Source organism: Pomacea canaliculata, linkage group LG13 (assembly GCF_003073045.1).
Source record: "Pomacea canaliculata isolate SZHN2017 linkage group LG13, ASM307304v1, whole genome shotgun sequence".
Classification (NCBI taxonomy): domain Eukaryota; kingdom Metazoa; phylum Mollusca; class Gastropoda; order Architaenioglossa; family Ampullariidae; genus Pomacea; species Pomacea canaliculata.
The window spans coordinates 11,283,315-11,309,136 of NC_037602.1; the positions used below are offsets into that span (position 1 = coordinate 11,283,315).

Genomic DNA, 25,822 nt, shown 5'->3' on the forward strand with positions numbered 1-25,822 from the left:
CCTCAAATGACGTTACAAATATCGAAAGGGCCTAAAAGAACCTAATTGTTTTCTCCTGACCAGACTTTTAAGTTGTGAATTCTTGACCGAAAGGATAAATGGTGTACATTATTTATACGAAACCTGTTAAGGTGAGTCTACTCAGTTTTACTTTTGTAATCTTTTTATGTTAGTTTTTGGATCATAATTAGATAATAGTAATAGAGTATATTTAAGATGATTGTTAGATTTGTAAGGAGTGTAAATTTCTGTCATATGTTTCTGTTATCTTTCTGTGGTCGTTGGCTGCTGTGCTGGATCTAACCAAATTTCAAAAGAGGCAGCAACTTTGAAAAGTGTGTATCGGGTTTCTTTGGTGGAGCTCCGGATCTGACAGCAGGGGCTTCAAACACAGATGTGCTATTAGTGAACTTTAAAAGACTTTTACTGTGAAAGGGGGATTTACTATGAGTTTTCCTGTACAGTTAAGTCAATCATTTTGTTTATTTTTCCCCTAATATATGAAGTTTTGATCGAGCCCATACATAGCTGTAGAGCTATAAGTGACGGAGTGGGTAGTGTCCGCCATGACTTGCTTTTTGTAGCCGCTGTTGCATTACATGGCAAAGTCATAATTGCAGTTGTCACAATGACTTTCGTGGTAATTGGTAGACAGTCAACGGTGTTACTTGGCTTTCTCGCAGTTGTTGAGTTTACCTTCATTCTTTGGCATAGTCACGATGCGACGTATGTGATACAGGTTGCCGTTTTTGCACTGGTTGGCTTACTATGCGACATAAGTTAGTTTTGATACGTCTGGTTGTAGAGAGGACTGCCTGAGTTGGTGCTTGTTACCACTGAAGCCGTTTCTTTTCCACACCTCTCTTGAGATAGCTTTAACTCCCTGGGATGCCAGTTCTGACTGAATGCCGAGTTGTGACATCCAAGCAAGGTGAAGACGACAAATAACCCTCAGCTTTTACTTGAGGGCTTTGCCCATCTCCTTCACTGCCTTACCTTCCCCAACTCTCTAAAAGTCAGGTATTTATTCCCGACAGCTTGGTCGACTGGGGAAAGTTTGCTGTGCTAATCAGGCATTGAACCAGCACTCTCAGTTTGGACGCCAGTGCTATCCGCTTCCCCGAGGAGGTCATGAAAGCTGGTGACCAGGTTATCATGTCCCAAAAAAATAATGATGAAGCAACAGATAAGATCAGTTTGATCCTGAAATAAAAATTCTTATGAAGGAAAACTCACAGAGTATGTAGAAACCAAATCATTTATTACTGTTCAACATTCAACATTTCTTTATAATACAGTCTGACAACATATACATAGAACAAAAGATGCTGAAACTATTTTTACATGTGAAATGTAACCCCTCCCTCTCCCAACACTCACTCATGCACACAAGTCACCGAGCTTTGCAAACTGACTGCCATTCATTGTACAGAAACAAAACAGACATCCCAATCAGATGAACTTTTGTTGTCAAATCATGCTGAAAGATGCATTTTGTTTGTTATCACCAAGCATGCCCTTTTTTCCAGAGCACATATTAAATGTACCACCTTTTTTAAAAAAAAAAACCCACCAGTATTGTTAAGCACTGTAGGAGATGGCATACTTTTATTTTAATACATAAAAAGTTAAATAATTGCTTTGATGACAGTAATTTGCAAGCTAAATATGTTTAATTTTCAGCTTTCAAGTCAAACCCACCAACATGTGCAATAGATCTTGTGAGAAGAAAATGCAATATTGCACACTCAAATCTGAGTATATTTTGTAGATCACATTGCAAAGAGTTTATTTATTCATGCTTCACTAGCTTAAAAAAGTATAAACAGCCAGGTCACTCAGACACTGTAGCTTCCCATAGGTGAAGTTCCTGAATCTGAAGTATTTAGTATGCAATGGAAATGTTGGATGTTCATTTTCGCCAATACTGCAGACAGAAATACAAAAAAATAAGTCAGCGACTTAGCATGTTCAGAAAACAGTTATACTAATTCACCAAAAACAAGCTTATTAATGTAAATTTTCAATAAATGAGTTTAAGTTAGTATCTTTAGTACTTGTTTGAGAATGGTGGGTGAAACACAATTTACACAGCTCTCTATGGTGGTCAGTACTCTGCTGGGTACAGCAGAGTTGGGATATCTAATAGGTCTACTCTTCCATGTTCTTTGGACCATCTTTTGCCTACCCCTCTTTCTACTTCCTTTTAGCATGCCTTTCAGTCTTCACAAGACTGTTGAACTACATGCCTAAACAATAACAACAAGCTTCCTCTGCTGAAGTGTGCAATGGATTTTAGGGATTGACGACAAAGTTTGGTGTAGACTTCAGTCCACAAAATATGCAGCTCTGAAAGCACTGTTGCTGTTTCTCCACATTCTGATGATTTTAGATTGTGAGGGTTGATCCCAGGTAACTGAAATACTAAACCTCTTCCAGCTTTGAATGTATTCATGTGTGTTATGAAAGCAAGTGTTGCTCTTAACATTTATTTCATATGAGCTTGGAGTTTATTACAGTAAGATTTAAGCAGGGATACCCTACACATCCTGAAAGCTGTCCTTTATACATAACAGGCATCCTCTTGTCAGAGGTTCCTTGTACACTCTTTGTCTCTCATTAGTCTTATTCACTGGCTTTAAACAGACATAAGACATCTGTCTTTTATGTCTCTCATCTGCCAATAAAGAGAAATCTAATGAGAGTGGTAACTGGAAATAAATGGGGCACCAATTCAACATCTCTACTCAATCTCAATCAAGCCCATGTAATGAATGAACTACTATTTGCTGCTCCACTTCAAGTTCTGAGATCAAACCAATGTTTCAGTTTGTATAGCCAGGGTGTTAAAGGTAGTGTAAGGAGTACTTTGAACATTGAACCTGGCAGTGCTGGAAGACAGGACAGAAACCTACAGAATTGACAATCAAGGAAAGGATAGCCAGATTCTTCTACAAGATGCAGTCTTCCACCAGAACACCCAGTCTGACAGATTTACTCAGTCCACAGGCACAGATCACCACACAACACAATCCATTATTCAACAGCACATCCAAAAAAGGGAGCAAAAAAAAAAAGCATTATAGCATCTTCACCCCTCGTCAACACCAAACATTACGCTGGACACTTCCACAACCACAGATTTAGATCTCACCAAATACAGCTAAGAGAACTCCCAAACTAAATGACTAAGGCTCACACTAAGCACCTTTTACAAAGACTACACACAGATATATACTAATGAATCTCATGATCCAGAAACACATGCAGCTGGACTAATGATTAGTATGTATATTTTATGCTAATGATTTTCACTTGTTCGTGAAGTCATGTGGCATAGTACCTTTAAATTTCAGCAAATATTTCTGCACTTTACAAGATGCGATACACTCAAAAGTATACTTTTCTAAGTACCTGAGCAACTTTGTGCAGCTGCTCTACCAGTGCTGGCATCATTGAAGTTACACTGACTTCAATCAAGTTTTGCATGAAGTGCACTGCCTCCTCATCAGAACAATGCAGCATGAAACGTTCCTGAACCTGGGAAAAAAGTCCACATTTACACTGGCATGAAACAATATCTATTTTAACACTACTTTCAGAAAAAAACACTAAAGCAGCAAAACTAAAGACAGTTTTTAAAAATAATATTCATAACAGCCTAGATCAATCCATCAGTTAAAATGCTATTAAGCTGTTTCATGTTAGGTATTATGCAGGAAAGTTTGGGATAACTGAACTATTCACATCTGTAAGCTAGAATTTTTCTTGCCCTATTGAGAACAGCTATGTGTGAAGTGTTCAAGGAACAAAGCCATTATTTTCAGCTTTTTTCAATATCTAGTGGTCAAGTGCCAGCGCTTATTCTTCTTGACCTACCTGCCATACTATAGATTAGTTGACATCACTATGTTTCTGGCATCTAAGACATAGCCTTTTCCTGGTTCTAGAGCGATCTCTGAGACCGGTCTCAGACCATAGTCATCAGTTCTCATTCCTCCCATCCTTTCCCAGTCCTCTATGGTGTCCTATAGGGTTCTGGCCAGTAGAAGAGTTTAAACATCACCCTTGACTTTGCTCTCTCCAGGCAGCCCAATAATGCCTCTTTGGTCAAAATGTGTTTCTTCTGTTTCTGACGCATTTTCACTATCTGATGCAAGGCTACAGTCAATCTGTTTGCCTCATACTTCTCCTGGACTACTATAACTTCTTATCTATTGCCTTCCTTCAGCATCTGATACCTTTCAAGTCCATAATGCTATGCTTCACTGGCCAGTTAGTACTTACCTTTTTTACAGTCTTATCAGGTTCCAACGCAATGTCTGGAATGTTGACATCCACCATAAGCGAGAAGAGGTTCAGAAACAAATTAGCTTTCCTGTTGAAAATAAATCAGCCACTAGTTATATTTATTTTACAAATGTGGCAGCAGGGTTAGGTTTAACACACACACACACGTGCATGCACCCACTTTTTCTTACAAGCATGTTAAACATATAAATGAAAAAGGAAGTACCTTCGGAGAGCCAGGAAAGCAGTATAAGTGTGCTGCTTGAACTGATGAAAATAGTCGGAGGAAAGTCCTCCCATTGCCTCTACCATCTCTTTGCTTAGTTTCATAGGTGGTGGCATTGGCTTTGGGTCTCGACCAAGAATGTAGCCAAAGTCAACATGAAATAATTTACCTGCAGTAATTTCCATTATGAAATTAAGCCGTGGGTTGAAAATATTTCAATAATAATAACTTACTATAAATATATACACACACATATATACATACATATAAAGTGCTCTTCCTTAGGAGACAGCTTAAACTATTTAATATCCAATAAGTTCTCATTTAACATTGGCTTTTGGACCGTGTGACTTTAGGTTAGGGTGATTGAGTAGGCAGAAACAATAGATACATTCTGTTAATGTTAGCACAAAAAGCTGCCCTTTCTTTACTATCTCATTTCAAAGTTGGTAATTGACATCTCTAATTAGCAAGCCTGCAAAATAAGTTTTTTGAATAACATGATCCCACTGTGGTGGCGTGTGATTGCTATGGTGGTGGATCCATCATGATGTGGGGTGGGATGGGGATGGCCTAGAAAATTTCCCTCTGCCTGATGCAAGGCAACCTGACAGGCAGAGATAACATTTTAAAAGCCTTTGGTACCGCCAGCACTGCAGGCCATTGGACCATTCTTCACGATGACAATGTAAGACTGAACAGGTCGATGATTTCCTGCAGCAGCACCAAGTCAACAAAATAGTCTGGCCAGCCTGTTCCGCTGATCTGAATCACACTGAACATCTGTGGGATGTCCTGAGCCAGCGACTTAGAGCCAGCCACTCAGTTGACCTCAATCAGCTGTACCAGTTTCTTCAGCAAGAGTGGCAAGCTATTCCTCAAACTTTTTGTAACATTTTTTTCTTGCTCTTTTTCAATATGCAGTGTTTGGAGCTTCCATTTTGAGGGACATGCGTGCTCAAAACCATACTTTCGAAGAACTATTTCTTCTACAGTTTTAACAAATGCATTAATTCATAAATCCTGATATTCTATTTTATGACTCACCTGTTTTTGTTATTAAAAGATTGTCCAAGTGACGATCCCCTATACCAAGCAAGTATGTGACCACACAGTAACCAGCTGAAAAGAAGTAATTATTATGATCAGACAGAAACCAGGACATGACCTGTTTCAACGGGAGACACAATGACTCTTTAATGGTTCTGTTCAGCAAGAGATATCATTTTGTTACCCCTTCACCTCCTCCTTCTATGTGCATGTGTATCCTCTCGACTGCGAGTGGTACACATATGCTCTGTATATGCTCTGAATTTTTATTACAGTGTCATTTGTTTGTGCACAGTGCAATGAGTCTACTCCATAGCAGAGAAATACGTTATATAAGTATGCTTATTATTATTATAGTTCATGTGCCTTCTGTAGGACTCTTTATTTTTAGAATGAAATAATAATAGTATCAACTACTAATGAAATCAAACTACAGCAATAATAGCAAATCTTTTCTCACCACAACTTTTGACATATGTGTCTATCACTTCTGGTTGAACACCCAGGAATTCATTTTCACATGGTGCATGCTTCCTGAAAAAGTTCACAATGCTGCCCTCCTTTTGAAGAATGTCAGCAATGGCCACTGCATCAATAAACTGCACAAACCCTGCATTTGTAACAGGAAAAAAACTTTAAAAAAAATAAAATTCATCCCACAATCTATTTGGTTTACTAAATACAGTAAGCCTGCCAAGCATTCCTCATGGAAAAGCAAAACCCAATCAGCCACATCATAAACATCAGCACATTACAAGAATCATGAATTCCAAAGGGCAAGGCTTCTCTGGAAACAAGAAATGCTTTGTTTTCTGCTTGTGCTAATGCAGAAATTTTTTCTCCAGCATCAATTCATTAAATCATTATAGTAATATTTGTATTGTGTTTGGTAAATAGCTCCATGGGAAGATTAGTTCAATAGTATTGTAAATCAACTTTTTTTTGATGGAAGTATACTATTAAGTCCCTTATTCTTTGGCTAATTTGTCTATTACATCAAGAAAATGAAAAGCTCACATTTATGCTGATAAAAAAAATGGCACAGAATGGAGGCAAACCAAAAAAGAAAAAAAAAACTATAAACGCTTACCATGTTTACTGCTTGTTGCAAGAACTTTGTAAGGCGTCAATTTTAGGTCTAGCTTCTCATGCCTCAGTAGCTGTATCCACACAGAGAAATGATTGTGTAGTCAAGTTTGCATCTTTCAGACTGTGCAAATGCACACACACATATACGGGACAATATCCAAACTACAAATGGCTCTAATGTTAGCATTTAAGTGTTTTAACTTTCTGAGTTAAATCTTTAGATGCTTGTTTTACACCGTGCCATCAACTAAGGCTACATCATGGCAAGAAAAAGCAATAATAAATCAAAGGGTTAGGAAACCAAACCTCTAGGTCATAAAATAACAACGTCCTTATCAATAAAAACCAGCATTACAAACTGGTTAGGAAGAAGTACCATTATTTGAGTACTTGTACCATCATGCTACCATGAAAGTGACCGTGACAGAAAAATAAAATATTTAGTTGTAGTACATCTCATGCCCAGGGATTTGTGATCAGTATTTAAGTTGGGTGTCAAGATGCATTTCATCCATAAATACTTTGACTGGTGAAGCCTCTCTCATTTCTTTTTAACAATCTTATAGTCTTGTACTATTTAGTTAATTGGATTATTATCAGTTATCATTTCCCCACCTAACAATCTTTGAGAATGTTATGTGAAATGCAGACAGAAGGAAAAAACAAGAACATTACCTTATCCATTAGCTCAATCATCTGCAAAATAAGCTGGTCTTGACGTAGGTCATCTCCATGTTTGAACAAAGTCTTGTAATGTTCACTATTCACTGTGCGGAATGTCAACCCACAAGGCATGAGCTTGCTCTACACACACACACGTGAAATGGTTTCCAGGGAATTAGAAAATAACAGATGTTTTGCAACCTAAGAAAGTGTCACAAACACTAACTGTTGTTAGTCTGTAATAATAATGAATGATGTGATAAGATAATGAATAGCAGCTTGGTAATTGAAATTATAAAAGTACTTTAAAACATTCATATGACCAGTGAAATGTAAATCTGGTACTAAATTTTAAACTCAGCAAATAATGAAGTATCCTAACAATTGAAATTAACAGGTATGAGGCACATGTACACAATTTTGTAAACAGCCTTTCTTCGGGCAATGTCCCTCCTACCTCCCCCCCCCCTGCACACACACACACACACGTACCATATCTCTCTCTTGTTTACATAATCTACACTTTTCTAAAAACAGATTTAAAAGAATAGTCATATTTCAAATAATAATGATAAAAGCACATACAGTGCACTTCCCTACTTGGCAATGAGCTCAAATGGCTGAAACAAAAGAGGAAAGACCCCAGCAGCCAGGGGTATTGAGGAAAAGTTGGTTGGTTGTGTTTTACTCTGCGCCAGCAACTAAGGCTATATGACCGCAAAATAATCTTACTTTAAAAAGTTTAGGGGCAAATCCCCCACGTGTCAAAGGAGGAGCTGGTAGTAAAGGGAGAGGCTCTAACTGCTGAATATCTATTCTGGCTGCTTGTAGGTGAGGTGCAACAATGAGTGATAATGGTATTTTGCTCCTTGGTACAAGTGGCATAAAGGGCAGAATGCTGTGGTCCAAAGACAGTATGGTAAGCAGGGTTTCCAGAGTGAGCTTTTAAGCGACAGACATAGGATAGCATGAGCTTCAGACATCAGAGAAAAGTGAGGGCTAACCAGCTTCTGCGTACAAACTTTGTATAGGAGTGGTACAGGAGTGGTACAGAAGGCACCCAAACAGATGCGGAGCCCTTGGTGGTGAATAGAATCCAGATTTTTGAGGTAGGATTCTCGAGCAGAGCCACAGATGATGGATCCATAGTCTAGCTTGAAGCAGACCACATGAAACAGGACCAAGTGCATTGATGTCAAGGGGAACTATATAGAAAAATTGTTAAAAACTGTCTTGTTTCTGCAGCTCCTTCTGGGTGAGGGTAAGAACTTTTTGAATGACCCTTGTATTCCTGTTTATCCTGTAGTGGATGTTCCTTGCTTGTTCCTCAAAATCTACATTATTATTATTATGTTGCTATGAAAAAAGCTCCTTTTATTTATTGAATTTCAAGTCTCACCTACTGCTGCCAGGATCAGACCACAGGGCAAGATGTTCCTGTGAGTTCTGAAGTTCAATGTGACAAATTTTTGAGAAGCCAGCATCAACATTTGTCTGATAGGCAAATAAGTTTACTTACACATTCTCCCCTTTCTCACCACAACTTACATTAAAAAGAGTTGCTTCACTGGGGAGGATGCCTGTAACCTTGACAGAAGGATCCAAAGGCAGTGGCAATTCTTCAAATGATGAGAAATTAACTTTGCATGCTTCGTGATCCTGAAGCAGAGCTTGCAGCTTTTCAATCTGAGGACGGCATCAGAGATAACATTTTATATTTTACCAGAGGGTAACTGTGCATATAAAGTCCATCATAAATGAAAATGACACGTTGTATAGCAGAAAATTATGCCTATAGACATTCCAGATTAACTAGTTTGGAGAGATACACTAGCTGTTATGGTTGAAATTTTTTTCAATTTTTAAAAATATAATATCCTACTAGAGATATCTAGTTTTGTCTAACCTAAAATATAATGAAACTTCAATATAGCTGTTCACTTGTTAACAATGACCTGACTATTGAGTACAACATTTTATTTTTGTAGCAATGCATAGTAAGAAATTCTCAGTTACACATGTATAATTAAAATGATTATCATTGTTACTAACTACCTCATCAAAAAAAATCAGGTGGACTTCAAACTCCTGGACATTTTATGTACCGCTATCCATATGAATAGCAAGACTTCTAACAGTTCACTTTAATCTTTGATACTTGTTAGTGCACATGACAAAACAAAGTTCAACACAATATTGCAGAGCAATCAGATTTATGGTTCAAAGGGCGGGCTTATTAGTAAAATGTATGTTATGTCTAAGCATAGTTTTTTTTTGGAACAAAAAGCAGATACCAACCTAAAAAACATGAGTACAACACAAATCAAGCACACTTAATCAAATTTGTGGTATGCAGCAAGTTTACCTTCTTGCTTCGGTTGCCTGATTCTCTCATGACCATCTTGACCATAATCACTAGTCCTTCCAAAAAGGTTTGCTGTCTTGCTAAGACAGATCGCGTCTGTCGATAATTTGATCCACCCTGTGACAAACATCAAAGATTCTTGACACTTGATTCTACAACTTGATTAGATGGTATTCTTCACTGCTATGCTAGGAATAATTATCCATAATTACCAGTCAGAATGAATGCAATATGACCCAGTTTTTCAAAAAAACTGGCTGTGTTGCTATATCCCAGACATTCTTTATTTTTCTCATTCTGCCCACAACAAGAATATGAAGTCAGGCATTGTGTTTAGTGACAGAATATACATATTTCTACATGATTTTATGAAAAACCACTTGAAAAGTGGATAAAGGACCCACTGAACATTCATAATATGCCATAATCTCTTTCTTATTTTGTATAAAAGAGCATGGACTTTTTCATCTTGACATCTTCATGGGTTGAAGGTGGCGCATAGACCCAGAAAATGGTAGCACTGAGAGGCTTGGCAGAAATGCAGATTTGTCTCTTACCCATTGTACAAAATGTGTGGCCTTCATTTATGATGTCATCACTCAAGTGATTTTTAAAAAGTAAGAAAAAACCCATACCAAACAAACAAAACAAATAAACTATAAACAAACAAAAATAATGAACAGTCAATTCTACCATTTTATACTTTTAAAAAACAAAGAGATTATCACAAGAACATTGATCTACAACAATGACCACAGACAATAAAAGTAACCAAAGTTGCCTGCACTGACCTTGCTTAATGCTATGCTGAAACGCCTCATAACACACATATACATTTCATGCATTTTCCTATTCTTTGGCTGGCTGTCCAGATCTTCACACTCCACAATAAGATACCTGTCAAATATTACACAATTGTATTTGTGTAAAAAATTACAAAAATATATAATAAACCCCCAAAAAGAGATTTCACGATAATTATATTTTCATTAATGACAGAAGGCAGTAATCTTCATGAAATTTTTTATATCTTAGAACACACCATACAATAATTTCATTAGTACTTAACCAGAATTCAAGGAGCTAAACTATTTGGTATCTTACATTTAATGTGATCTTCTGATTTGATTTATCCAAAACGACACTTTATTTTTGAATTGCCCATATTTTTTCAGTTAAGTAACTATTTTTTCTTGAAAGGTTCAACCTATAATTTTTTTAGTGCATGAGCACAAGACGAAACAAACATGCCAGGGAGTAAGAAAGTTGAGAAGGCTATAAGACCACAGTGGCTACAGCAGAAATGTAGCCTGTACTGTAGAAGGATGCAATTCCTATGTTCACAGCTTTGAACAAGGTGGGAAACTTGATATGTGGAAGGAATGACAGTTTATGGTCAAAGATTATCCCAAGAAATTTCACTTCCTGAACCACTTTGTGTACCATGTCACTGAGAAAGCCAGGTTTGAAAATGTTTTGCAGCTGACAAAAGTGGATGCCTTCTGACTTTGTTGAAGAAATTTAAGCCATTGTCTATCATCCACTTTTACACCCTGTCAATGAACCGATGAAAACAGGAGAATAATGAGAAGAGGAAGAATTAAAAGCAATGATGAATGCCAAACAAATAGCCACCTTATTTCACTCAGCGAGCACAGACTTGCAGGTGACTTACTGAAATTGCCCGTTAAAGGACTGCATATATAAACATCTGTGTCTGAAAGCTGTTGCTTGTATGTTTAACAGTACTGTCACCCAGACTATATTTTCTATCCTAAACTATTCATTTGTGTGTGATTATTCTTACCAGTAAAAGTAGTTTGCAACATGTGGGTTGTTGCAGGCTCTTGAAATAAGAAAAGTAGCCAAGTCCATCTGAAAAAAAATATGCAAACATAAAAACTTAGTTAAGTCCTGATACCTTCTACATAATAAATTTTGTAGTCTTCCAGATGTCTGACACATTTCATACAGGTTGACCATCTTTATAAAGTGTAAATATTAATAATATTCATAGCACAGGAGGCAGGATTGTAAACAGTAGATCAGAGGATCAAGTCTATGCTTGTTGACTCATGGTAGATCCACAATCTAAAGCAACAAAGGGTAAAAAGTTGCAAGGAAAATGTTCCCTAGATCAGAGAGTATTGAACTGTAGTGAAGAGGAGAATTAATCCATCAAACAAACAAACAAAAAAACAACAACAAAAAAACACCAAACAAAAAAAAACCAAAAACAAAAACAAAACCAAAAAAAAAAACAACAGTGTAGATGGGGCAGATACAGCATCTGAGGCTGTTGGACAATGAAGAAGACAACAATTGGGCACAGGCTCAAACAACATGGGAGGCAATTGTTGTAGGCAATGGTTCGTGCATTTAGCTAAATGGTTTGAAAGGGTGTAAAAAGCATGCAAAAGAAAATAATAGCAATATTATTCTTGGCATCCATCTCACAGGTTGTTTTGTGTAGCAAGTGAAATGCTTTTGGTGACTATGACCTGCAATAAAGGTGATACTCCCATAATCTCCCAAAATACTCCCATAACCTTGTCTGTGTTTTTCTGACATTTGAATATCACATACTAAAGACAGTCCACAAGAACACAATCATTAGACTGAATAGAATCCCATGCAAGCCCTTCTTCATAAATTAAAGACTGATAATAAGAGAAAAACCAGCCCATACAGACAGGCAGCCAGATAACAGATCATCTGTGTAAGACTGCTTACACTACTTACACTGAGGCACCAAATTCAGGAAAAAAGATACATGAGGACAGATACTAATCTGACAAACCTACAGAACAGAACAGCATCATTCTGGCATCTCCATATTCTAGCCCACAAGATTTTATATCAAGTCGAGTATGGCTCTCAAGCATCACTGTAACAAAAAGCATCCAAATCAATCAACGTTAAAAACTATGTTTACTCACTTCACAAAATGCCAATATTGTTCTTCAAAACTAGTTCAGTAATATCCTTAACAATACCTCAAACTCGAGATTGGGCTGACTGGCGTCTACAGTGACTGGTATACCATTAAGGGCTTCTGTGATGGAATCTGTAGATGATGCTCTTGACATCATGCTTGGCGACCTCGGCATAATAAAAAAAGTACAAATTAAATAACTAAAATAACCCTAGAGACAGGTAGTAACTTGATTATTTGATATGTAGATTGAAATAACCTTTCATCATTTCCCCATCCATTCCAGCACAATACAACAGCAAGAAATTGATTTAAAATATTTCAGATAGTGTAAACGAAATATTTCATCTGAATGTTTTCAGTTTGATATGCATGAAATGTGTAAGCTTCCAGAACATAAAGATTTCCACATCAGAATGGAAGCAGGCCTACTAGATCTTGTTGAGACAAAGAATCACTAATCGAAACCAGTGATGATGATGTCATAATAATAACAAACATGATAATGATGATCATGATGGTGGAAAAGGTTACTGCATAGTTCTGCTAAAGAGCAAGTTGACTTTATATTCAAGTTCTTTCTATATTTTCACTCCGTGTTTTGTTTTACCTGTCTTTATCAGCTGGAGTCGAAGGCAGATCAGGACTTTCCAACGATTTGCGGCACTGCAGAATGTCCTCACCATTTTTAATTTCATTGAAATTCTCATACTTCAAGGCTTGAACGAGCTGCAGTAAATATAACAATAACTCCTGCCAACAGAAGAAACATTTTTTAAGGGTTACTAGTGGAGAAGGAAAAAACACATCAGCATACATACATTTACAATAATAATAAATGCAAAATTTGTAAAGCACATACACTCCTAAGGACCATGCTCTTAGCGCTTAAGAAAAAGAACAAAACATGTACAGCATACGAGGAACAGGAAAACAAACAACATATGAGCTATAAAAGAATAAACAACCATGCTAAACGAAGAATAAAATCAAATACAGAAAACACAAAGAGGAACCAAATAACAAGAACAAGAACCGAGAGTAGCATAATATTGCAAAAGGAAAGGTGTGAAAAAGGACTAGCATTATGGGAAATGGTGCTAAGAGTAATGTTTAGGGAAGAGGTACGTTTTCAGTGAATGTTTAATGGATAAACCTCCAGGTACATAGCATTCTTATAAAGAAAACGATTGTAAGGGAAAGTAACAACTACTTATACTGAGCAAGCAAATGCTAGGAATGAACGATTTTTCCTTACAGTGAACTGTGTACTTTGTAGGGATTCAGCAGACATACAGACATATACATGCAATACCGATGAACAGGACATCTGCAAGTCTTTTATATGTGGTGTCTTCCGTTTTTCCTGATGCTCTGTACATTGCCTCTAAGAAAATTGTATGGGATGCTCCTGACTTTTTATCTCTGCGTGTGCTGTTGAGTGCAGAGAGCTACTTTTCAAGTGGGAGATGTGCTTTATAACTCATCTTCACACAGGATAACTCTAATCACTACAAATTGTGAGTATATTCTGGTAAGGTTTACATTTAGTTATGACCAGTAAATGCACATCATTAAGAAATTTTAACTTTTCTGAAAAACTAATTTTATTTGGAGAACAAGATGTCTGTACTGCCAACATATTTGTGTTGTGCAAATTAACAGCTCTAATTAACAGGATAGGCAAATAGAGTAGCAGGTGAAATAGATAATCATCTTCCAAGAGAATGCATACCTCATCATCTGCCTGTCGAAGCCTGCTGACAGCATATTTGCGTACAAGGGGATGCTGGAAAGCTGGGCTTAGTAGTTCAAGGGCATCAACAACATCTACTGCTTGCCAACCCACCATAAGTTCTAAAGCTTGCTTGGCTTCTTGACCCACACTCCAGTTGACACATTTTAGGAACTTGGTCAGTGCCTACCATCAAAATATGAAGAAGATTTAAAAAAAAATTTAATCCATTTTCATCTGTATCAAATCAAACTTTACCTAAATTGTCTTCAAGCAATTTTTAACATACTGCACCAACACGACAACATGAAAATCATGTTAACATTAGTGGATTTTCCCCATCCACTAATCCATCAATCAGACTGCATCTTTATGATAATGATAATGTGGAACAGTGCTTGTAATGTGCAGGACATTAACTAACCTGCGCTATTTGGCATTCATTTCCACACAAACTATTCCTCTGTATCCCCCTCACACACCATAACACAAGTAGGTACACATCCTATACCCATCCGCTACATACAACACATGTGTGGACATGTACACATGCAAATTAGTCGCCACTTATAAAAACCACATTAAAACAAAACTCACCTCTTTCTGCTTAGACAGATAAAAGCGGAATTTCCATAAAAGGTCTTGTTCTTCTGATGACAGCTGCGTTGCTGGTGGGTAGCTTACAATTTTCTGTGTAGAAATTAGAGTAATATGTAATATTATACTCCTAACCCCTTATAACTTTTGAAAAAAATCTTGATGCATATGTAACCAGTGTAGCATTACAAAAAATTCTTTTTTTCATAGCTTGAATGACATATTTGGTCAGTGCCCACACTTCCTTTGCACTTGTAACTTCAAAGTGTTAGTCATAAGCGATGATGAGTGAAGGCGCACACAGTGCAATCATGAATTAGATGGTTAAGAGGGTGGAAAATAACACTGAAAACTGGTTTATCTGGGTGAGCTTTCAAGTTTTGGTTATATAAAAGCATGAGGTAGACATGGAAGAAAGACAGCATTGGTTTAAATATATCAGAATAACATTGTGCATAGGGACATATTTCTTAACGAGAAGCAGCATTATTTGACACACATGACTGTCAGGTATAGTGGAAAATTGATCTGGCACTATGCAGCACCTTTGTGAAATGGGTAACTGAGAATTAATTACCATTACCTTCAGAATATCCCTTGTTTTGGCATCTGGCTTCATGTCCCTATCAGCTGGTCCTGTGCGCAAACTTCGAGCCATTTTATGGTGCTTACTCTCAATAAGATTTTCCTGCAGCATTTGAAAAACCACTTTAAATCAGTTGAAATATCCCTAAATCTTGCTTGTAATGGTCAAAAGTGTCTGCCATTTCTCTATTTCTGTCATAGGTCTTTCAGAAACCTAAATTCACCATAGATATGGTGCTGTTCCGAAATATGCGCTTTCATAAAAATGCTATTATCTAAAAGAAATGACATAAATATACCAGCCTTACCAATAGCATTTCTGAATCAGGAATAGACACAATGTCAGCTTGTGTGCGAAATTCACAACCTCTGTCACCATCCTGCCATAAAACAGAATTAAAGTGATCTGGACATTTACAAATATAGCAAATGAATTGGTGTGTATCCATGACTGCTATAATGACAAATAAATTTCATAGCTTTGCATATGTGCATGCCACAGCCCACCCTGGAGAAGGTGGAAGATTTCTAACCAATAAAAATAACATTTTGTAATAAAATTTCTTTCTTTCATAACATGACATTGGGAAAATACATTTTCATAGCACTAAATTTCAGTCTGGCTACTCTCTTAGTCCAAAATGATTAGAAATGCAAAAATCTGTAATGCTGACTTTTTATATGACACAAAAGTGTCAACTTCAAGCAATGGCATTTTTTAATAAATTACCATGTCATCTTCAGTGTTTTGCAATACAGTGTTCACATTTCTATAAGCATAGAGATAAAATCTCTTGGGTTTTACAATAACGGGATGTAACTTAGTGGTGGGGGGTATATAGTGTGAGTAGCAAACTTTCTCTCACACAGATGCAGGAAGAGAGCTAGCAGATGCCTTTATTAAACTCGCTTAACCAAAAGTCACAGCTGCATCCCTGACTCCTTAATATAATCACTGATAAACTAGCTCTTCTTTTCATTAAAGATGGGGAAAATAAAAGTGAAATTGATGGATAGGTTAGGTATAAGAAACAACTGTCTCACTGATTCATACCTTTTCAAAGTAGACAACAGTAAAGACAGTGCTGTCATACACCACCTGTGGAAACTCAATCATCAGGTACAAAAAGTTTGAGTCTCGCTTTTGCTGTTCATTGACCATCTCAATTTCGCGAAAAGTCAACCTGTCCAGCCAGTCAACTTTTATCATGTGCCCATCTCTGTGTTTTTTTGTTAACTGCAACAAACATTAACACACACATAAGAGCAAACCCACTTGACTTGGTTGTTGAAGAGTACTGAGCTCCTGGAGCTGTCATAAAGCATCTTGACGGTGCGTACAAGACCCTTCTCTACATTGAATGTCCATAATACATGCAAAAGCCCTGCTTAGCACTCTTTATCAAAAGCCTTTTGAAGTTGATAAAGTTATGGTAGAGATCCTTGCCATGCCACAGGGGCTTTTAGATGAGGACTCGGCTGTTGAAGATCTGCTCAGCAATGCTCCTGCCAGCCTATAATCTGGCCCTGTTCCCCAGCTTGCAGCTGCAGGCCAAAGATGACTATGCTTTCTATCTTTTTTTTCCCGACAAGGAAACTATGTAAAAACGTCTAGTTTATCTTAATGAGATAAATAATAATGTGCTCTGGACAAGAATTTTCCAGACTGTGAAAAAATATTTATACCTTTGCTAGGCGAGACATAGTATCACAGGTGTCCTTTGTCTGGCCTGGTGTAGTGGATGGAATGTGAGAGTCAGCTACAACATGAGGCCAAACCTTTAAGTCGTGCATTCCTTTCCGTAATGTGCTGTAAGTTCAGAAGCATAAACATTTTTAAGCAGTTGTTTATTACTAGTTACTAAAGCACAAAACTCCAACAAAAAAGTTAAGCAGTTTACAAAAACAAACTATTCACATGATCTAATCATTCAGTTTAAAATAATTCAGAAACAAACAAATGCCAAAATGGTAAAATTTGAAATCTTAGTAATAGATATGTTCTTAAATACATTGCATAGTGCATTATGGCTGGAATTAGGCATGCTGGCTTAATCTCTTTAATAGGGCAAGATACATTAAAGGTGGTACATAAAGGAATGAAATGCTGAGGGAAGAAATCATTGGTACTTGCATATTCCAAGTATGAGTATAGATATGACTCTGAGATTTACATATATCTACATATGTAGAATGAGAAAAGTGAGTTAATAGAACCATCAATTATCTCAGGGCCAACTTTTGTAAGCATGTTGCCTATCTCCTTTCTCTTGGAGCTTTATGTTTCTCAGCCCTCTATGGAGTCAGCTAAGTCAACTGGAAAAAGTACACTACATCACTTAAGTAAAGCCAGCTAGTGTGTGCACTTTAAAGTTCAGATCTAATGCTCTAATCACTAATTTATTTGCTCCCCCAGTAAGGATAGGTAAATTCTGGTTGAAGGCTGTAAAGGCTGATTATCTTTAAAGCTTTACATCATGTAAATTCTATAAAGAAATAAATATCTCTGAATGAACATTTATTTAAAATACAGTATTCAAAAAGCAATAAAAGAAGAGAGAAAACGTTTTCACCTAAAAAAATAAATTTAAACAGTAGCTATAAAATCTATTCATACATCTCCCACAGAAATATAATAAACAATGCTTATCAAAACACCCTTCTGAACTACAGCTAAAATAAAAACAACTTTAAAAGATCTACGTTTTAAATGTTTACAAAAATATGCACATTATTTTTTTAAATTACCCATGTTTGCCAAAAAGGGATATATTTGTGCCACCCACAGGGATGGCACTGGAAGTGCCTTCTACATCCCAAATGGTAAGTGCCAACACTGCATCTCGTGGTAGTTCACTGTATTTGACAGGAACAGGCAGCCATTCATTCCAGCTGATGACAGACAAAAACAAAAGCAGAAAAAAACTGTAAATTTTCCATTGACTGTTTGACAATGCTTCTAATTTCCCACAAATTAAGTAGGACCTTCTACTCATCACAAGGAAACTACCAAAGAATACTTCTCTGCTCCTGCATACACTTTTGCACATTTTATCTGTTTAGCTTATGCTTTATCTTTTTGTGACATCATACTCATACGGCTGAAGTGCAGGTGCATTGTTGTTTATGTTTGCACTCATGTTCACAGAATGATTTTGTTTCTGGAATAAAGTATACATACTGCATGAAAATAGATAGTTCAATGAAAGGAGAAACCACATTTTCCTATATAATACATCAACTTGGAATACTAAATACAGATGAATACTGGAAACAGTTTATCATTATCTGAAATTTCACTTTAAATCATTATCTAGTAATTCCTTTTCAAGGTAATGTGATACAAATGTTTCTACTATCATACATACTTCCAGCGTGTGCTGAATGCTTTATAGCTTGTTTGTACAGGGAGAGCCATAGCACGTCCATCACTAAAGACTTGGCAAGACACAAACAAGTCTGAGCAGTTATCCTGATGTGCACCTGAAAACCGTTTGGCTGGATCCGCAATGAGTTCTGTGAATGATGGTCTCTCTCTCTCCCCTTCTAGTGTGCCTCTATGGAACAAAGTTTTAAAAAACAGAATTAATCAGAAAAATATCTTAACTGATCACAGATATAAATGAGGCATTCACAGCTAACCACACAAATAAATATTACACAAAGCATAAGATGCATTTTCCTACAAAATAAAATATTACCTTTGACTAGAATGATGAACAATATACACATCCATCACATCACCAGACTGCAATCTCATTATCATTAATGATGTCATCAAGTAATTTTCTACATCAAGAATTTGGGTTAGGTAAATAGGGCTAAGGTATTTTAGTCTTTCACCAAAATATAGATACATATTTATTTAACCCATTGTCTGACAATGTGTATGACTTTCTAAAAATATAAATTAATGCTTCATTAGGATTAAACAGGATACATTAATTTGTAACCTGGAACTGTAGTATATAAATCCATCAGTATATAAATTTGAGCATCATCCACAAAGATTTTTCTTAACCTGTCAATAATCCACCTTATCATTAAAATCTGAATAATATCAAGGAACACACACTTTTAACAAAACCGAGTAATACTCCAACTTCGACAAACTAACATTTGTTAGTACTTCAAATCTCCAGTTTAGGCAAAATGAAATGTATTACTTCCAAATGCAAATGCAGTAACAAGCCAATAACCTCCTACGATGAACTTTTCAAGTAGAAAAACAATCTGATGTTCGAAATGTATCAGAATATTATCATTTGGTTATTATCTTTGTTTTCATTTTTATCGTGCACCTTACAACGTCGTCCTGTCTAAATGTTACCCGAACACGAAGTACACCCCTTGTGATGAAAGTTGCCAACGCAAAACTAATATGGAAGGCTTTCATCAACTCACACTCAAATAATGATTTTCTTGCTTTGTATTAATTTCTCTCACATTTTGATCTCGATGTTGATGTCCAGCTCACAGCTGTAGACATAATTAAAGCGATTGCTTGCTTCTACCATTGTTGCCACCGGAAGTTGACATTTGCACCAAACCAAAATAAACTTCGCGAGTGCAGTCCCCTGGTTCGCATGACGTAAGCCACGGAGCTACACACGACTTCTTGCACATCTGCAGCATGGTATAGTGGAGGAAATTAATCTCGCAACATGGTTACCAGTGTAAAATGCTAATGATGCTGATTAATTATTTTGAGTAGCAAATAACAGTAGAGCTTATTTCATAGTGAGGAATAAGTATGCTGTTAGTTTTAATTGTAAATTTATGTTTTACGTTATCGTTACTGCTCTACGATTGTTTACATCCCTCACACAACATGGATTGCCAGGAAAAAAAACTACACATGGAATTAACCCGAACACTCTTGCTGTCTTCCCTCATGTGATACATCATCACTTTAAAGTATTTGACTGTGCATTTATTAAGAAACAAAGTTTGTGCCACACGTACATTTCTATATAATACACAAAATTGGTTTCACTGCTTTTTTTCCGAATTTTTATTGTCAACAAATTGATGACCAGCTTTATGTGCCATTGGAAAACCTACTTTATTGTAATTTAACGTTAAAAGTGTGCAATTTTAAAACTCATTAATATACACCTTTACTATATATACCAAGTAGAATGTTAGGGTTGTTTACTGTCAGTTTTGGGGGCACTTTTAATAGGCTATAGGTTTTGACTCAGCTGATTAATTAGTATTTTATACTAATAGGGAACGAACAATCAAGATTCATCAGTAAATTAAGATTGACGTGTTGTCTATGGGGCATTGGCGGGAAACGATGGTTACTCGCGGAAATTCCCACCTGGGTCCCTTCCAAGGGCTTCCAAAACCCGCCGGTACATGATAAAGAAATTTGGTGTAAATTTGAAAAAAAACAAACAACAAAGATATATCTTACTTTCTATGTTTATGTAATCTGTGGGGAAAGAGAATGGGAGTGTGAAACTGAACGATTTTCCAAGATAAGTTATAAATATACTCGTCATATATGTAGATGTAATTTATAAAAGGAATTCTACCTGAAAATATATTCTACATACAAATTTTTCAAGAAGCAAGTTTTTTTTTTTGTCTTTGAAAATAAAGTCTTAGAAGCACATCCAGTATTATTATCATTCTTTTGGCTAATTAATTGATCATATATTGGAACCATCGATCGAATATATGGTGTAGTCTTCTGTTTCACAGTTTTGATCACCTTCGTATGTATTGAACTCGTTCTTTCTTAGAGCTGTTGCAATATATATTTATCCGAACAACTAACAACTTTCTCATTTCATTTTACCATCAGTCTTGAGGCACACCCTTCTCGGCATTTCTTACTTGTATACCTATATAGTTTTGAATGACAACTTAATTTAATTCAGTCGAGCTAGCGTTTCTTTCGCAAGGTGGAGGTCAAGGTTCGTCAGCTTCAGTTAACCACGTATGGCAGTTTGCATGTGTACAACAAGTCAGTGCGCGAAAAAGATAATCGCCGCCGGGGACGGTCACGCGACACCCACCCCTGTTCTAACTGGCCTTGCGCGATAGCTAATCGGTGTCTCAGCTTTCCGACACTAGCGTGACGTGAGCATGACAGTGCTGATGACATGGCAGTACTGACTACACCTTTCTCGATCCCTAGTCCCACTGTCGTTCCAGTCTACTACTCCACCAGTGCTGGGAATAGTATACAATTATACATGTACATTGCAGACTTGAAACGTGTAATATATATGTACACAGGACGACCAGTCCAGTCTTTGACGTTCGTAAGCCATAGTTCTTCCTCTGGCAACCGTGTCGTGCTGGATCATATGACCAAAAAAAAAGACCATCTCACATATCTCTTAACTGTTCAAAGTAAAGGTTCATGGCGTCCAATAAGTGTGGCAGCCGTGATTTGTAAAAAGTCAATCTAAACTGTAATAAACTATAAATAATGCTGTATTAAATTTGTGTTCATTATTAATGCTTGTTAAAAGTAGCAGAGGTGTACCGGAGTGTATCAGCTGTCGCCTTTTGGAAATACTGGTGATAGTTGTATGGGAAATGGGGAACAAAGACGCGTGAACTACCTGTTCCCACACGACCTGTACCCACACTAGGGGTGCTACCTTTGCCACCCTCCACCAGACACCGATACATTACATGCGACGTTTTTCATTTTGAAAGTACTTTTTAGATATTTTGACAGACAGACAGCAGTCCACCTGTACACGTCCTTGCTGTTACAAACACACGAACAGTGCTCTCCTGCGTAGCGGCTATTTTTCTTCTGCTTTCTTAATGGGTGGTGAGAATGCCGATGTTTGAAGACTTAAATCTTGAAAATTAAGTATAATGTGTTCTCATATTTTGGCAATTATTATTTTAAAGTAATAAAGAAAAATGTTGAATTCATGTTGGCGTTTAACAGGTGTTTATAACCCCCCTTCAGCAAATGGTGACTTTCGTACTGCAATACTGGGGAATGTGTTCCATGATAGTCACTGACCAGGATGAAGGCTTACGTGTTTGTGGCCAAGGTAAGGCGCATGACGGTTTTGGGGAGCCCGGTAGTGTAGTGGTTAAAACACTCGCTTGTCACCACTGCAGTGAGCTGCTCAGGGTTCAGATCTCGTCTCGGGACATTCTCTGAATGTGGCACCTTGTTCGCAGGGCTGGGCGTCTGGGGTTTTCTCCAGGTACTCTGGTTTCCTCCCTATCCCTTTCCAAGAAGCACTTTCCTAATCAATAAGCCAACCAACCATCATGACGGTTTGGTAAGTGGACAGATCGCACAAGCTGCGACTTGCATGGGAAGAAAGACGCTCAGTGTTCGCAATACTTCTCAGCGACTAACAGAGATATTTCAGGCAACAGTGGGGGGTCTAATGGCGTCGCCTATCGCTTGTTCTGCTTAACATCTTTCTGGAGAACATCATGCAAAAATCCTTCACGACCACCTCACCTCCTTTTCCATTGGTCTCAAGTGATGCAGAAAGAACTTAATTCGGCTTCGCAATGGCGTTCTATTTTACCCACATTTAGATCGTTGGCATGACAACCTTAACAAGATTACCGTACCACAAGCATGCAGTTGCCACGTGGAATCTTGTCTGCCACGCCAGTATTCTCTAGTTCGTTGAACCTTTGACCACTGTAGTTTTGTTTAAAATTTAACGACACGATCTTCAAATCGAAGATGCCAGCGTTCTGACAACCGCTTGTAAGAGACTGAAAGTTAACTATTGCGCAGGATGGTTCCAGTGACATCACCCGATAACACAGTATGGTGATCTTGTAATGCCCCAGAACTGTGTTTTAATAACGACTGCAAGTAAACTACTGTTTTGAAAGTCAAAATTTAGACAGGACTTTGAATGTCAGTATTTATCACTGAAGCACAGCTTGTCATTTCCCTGGCTGTTTCCTGGCTTCCGTGCCTGGCAGTGGCGTAGGAGATTTTCGGCGTTGGGGGGGGGCAAACTCCCTGCTGACAGTGAACAGCGTTCGAACTCGCACATTTCGTAAAAAAGGATGGGGGGGGGGGGGTACTGCACGCACGCACGATCTGATCGTCAGAGGTGTTAGAGCTCCACTTGCCTCAGGGCCGCTTTTGTGACGGTGATGACCGTCTCCTCTCTACGTTCCCCTACCTTTCTTCAGTTCTTTGCTCTTTGTGAGGAATTACGTCTCAAATATTGGGGGGGGGCAAAAGGATATTCCTGCCCCCTGTATTTTCCCCGCTGCCCCCTGGTTCCTACGCCACTGCCTGGGAGTCAGTTTGTCCGCACCTGGCGGCAGTTGCACTGCGAAACTCCGCGTTAAGACTGCAGCTGTGACAGCAGCAATGGACAGGAAAAAAGGTGATTTAGCACACCGACTCCATTAGGTTTTCTAAGTGTGCCACCTGTTCAAGTCCCTATTAGTTCCATGCTGCTCTACCGATGCATTCGAGACCAAGTGTCCAAACAAACTGCCACAGTACATTTCCGATCTGGAGCAAAGAGCAGTCATCTTTCCCGGTGGGCCAACAGTCCCTCCTATAGCGACTACAAGATGCAAGCGGATCTGGTTTGGCCGCTTGACCCGGTCTTATGACAAAAATGTTCTTCTGGGTACCGATGAAGGAGGCTGACGCTGCAATGGATAGGAGAAGAAATGGCAAACATAAAGGAATGGACTAACCATACCATGCAGGACTTGATTACCGTTGCTCAACAAATGCCACTACAGCAAATGCCGCTGGATTTATCCAGTTCCCCCGACCAGCAGTATGGGCTGACCAGCATAAGTCAGCCAGTCCTAGTCAAGGTAATAAGCGATTGAATGAATGATGTACACAAAAAAGCAAGGTGTGGCAACGATGAGAGAAAGATGGCGCTTCTAGAAGCTAGCCCCAGGATAAGTGAAGACCAACTCCCCTACCACTGTGAGGTCATGACACTACCTTTACCCTTTTTACCTACCTCTGTTCAACCTATCATATCCCAAGTTACACATTTCTGCAACAAGAGCCTAAAAAAGTGAAGTCTATCCCTAAATGACTATGCCACGATAAATAAATAAAAAGTAAAATAATATAAGGACGCAGAAATACTTGTACAACACTCGGGAAGTAGGGGACAGGGGAAAGAGGACAATTACCCGACTAGCAGTGGATACGGGAAAGCTACATGAGACAATATAAGGAAATCATTTAAAAGGAAGAGGTAGGATTCTCGCTCAAGTTTGAAGCGGAATGGAACTGAAATACATGCATCTGTTTCTTTCTTTATTGCTCATGGGAAAGCAGGCGACCCTGTCATGACACAGATTCTTACACCCTCGCTGTAACCCTGTGCTTGAAGCAATAAAAGTATCCCAGTTCATGATAAAGCAGTCAGTCCTGTAAACAGGAAGCCACACCCAGAAAACAAATAGTGTACCCGAGACGTGCATGACCTGAGCTCACAAAAGCCGAGGCTCATTGTACTGTAGACAAAGTACTTCACCTTTGCATCACCTGACTGAAACCATATCTCGTGTGACACTAAAAGTCCTAAAAGTACCCTTGTCCTGAGAATGTTATTAGGGATATAAATATCGAGACTGCCTTGCTTTTAAAAAAAGCTTGAGAACATCTTTCGATAAGAGTGAATGTGCAAACCAGCCAGGTAAGTGCAAACATCTACCCAATGAAGCAACAGCATAGCTGCCTAGTTAGACCAACAGGTCATATACGTCAGCATACCGATGCTTCTCACGACCTTATTCCCACACACACAATACAGAAACCACTTGAATGCACCCTTTGAATGCCTGCCAAAGCTGCTCAGGCACAGGATGACAGGATCTCGATCCACTGACTACAAGTCAAGTAGCGCAGCACTGACCCGAACTTTGCTCCTGCAAACACCTGGATATTAAAGGGTAGTGACAGAAACTTGCATATCAACGGTATCTGATGTGGGTGGTGTTTGGTGTTAACGTATCAGGGTATGTTTACTATGAGATAACCGACAGAGAAATTTTGAACTGAACCATATATTGCTCTTGAGTCTGTTTACTTAGATACTATACTTATTATTGGAATACAAGTCAAAGTCCACTTTTCAGAAAAAAACAATGTCATATTATTCTGAAAGTTTATATGATTAATTAATAATCTCTCAATTTTGTTTATGGTGTATGTTAATGTCAAGCACAGTCACAGTTTTAAGGGTGAATATTTAGTAGTGAGGTATCTGCCATACCAAATTTCAGCGTCACAGAGTGATAATGATTTTAAACAAAAATAATAATAAACATGGCCTT

The 25,822-nt window shown here is 37.9% G+C and overlaps 1 protein-coding gene across 3 annotated transcripts; it reads right to left on the reverse strand.

The window, feature by feature from the left end:
- Positions 1 to 1,242: 1,242 nt before the first annotated feature.
- LOC112553563 (phosphatidylinositol 3-kinase catalytic subunit type 3-like) lies at positions 1,243 to 20,134 on the reverse strand. Of its 3 annotated transcripts, none has more exons than XM_025220868.1 (23): positions 19,982 to 20,134; positions 18,904 to 19,092; positions 18,284 to 18,427; positions 17,222 to 17,345; positions 16,590 to 16,772; positions 15,844 to 15,915; positions 15,534 to 15,638; positions 14,951 to 15,043; positions 14,354 to 14,539; positions 13,229 to 13,371; positions 12,680 to 12,776; positions 11,491 to 11,558; positions 10,475 to 10,580; positions 9,684 to 9,800; positions 8,867 to 9,004; positions 7,331 to 7,459; positions 6,657 to 6,726; positions 6,027 to 6,176; positions 5,564 to 5,638; positions 4,517 to 4,685; positions 4,288 to 4,378; positions 3,415 to 3,540; positions 1,243 to 1,927 (listed from the first exon to the last, which is right to left on the reverse strand). In XM_025220868.1, the coding sequence occupies exons 1-23, from the start codon at positions 20,050 to 20,052 to the stop codon at positions 1,913 to 1,915; spliced, it is 2,661 nt and encodes an 886-aa protein (XP_025076653.1). In that variant the 5' UTR covers positions 20,053 to 20,134; the 3' UTR covers positions 1,243 to 1,912. The 3 variants fall into 3 exon arrangements, with proteins under 3 accessions (XP_025076653.1, XP_025076652.1, XP_025076654.1); XM_025220867.1 differs by having other exon boundaries at positions 12,680 to 12,785; XM_025220869.1 differs by having other exon boundaries at positions 12,680 to 12,785; positions 19,940 to 20,078.
- Positions 20,135 to 25,822: the final 5,688 nt, after the last annotated feature.

Excerpts from the sequence above, each read along its gene's own strand:
- LOC112553563 (XM_025220867.1), bottom strand. The coding sequence starts at position 20,052 with ATGGTAGAAGCAAGCAATCGCTTTAATTATGTCTACAGCTGTGAGCTG. Across the intron at positions 19,093-19,981 it reads ATCAACATCGAGATCAAAAT|AGGCACACTAGAAGGGGAGA; the intron begins GTGAGAGAAATT and ends TTTGTTCCATAG. Across the intron at positions 15,044-15,533 it reads AAACAAGGGATATTCTGAAG|AAAATTGTAAGCTACCCACC; the intron begins GTAATGGTAATT and ends ATTTCTACACAG.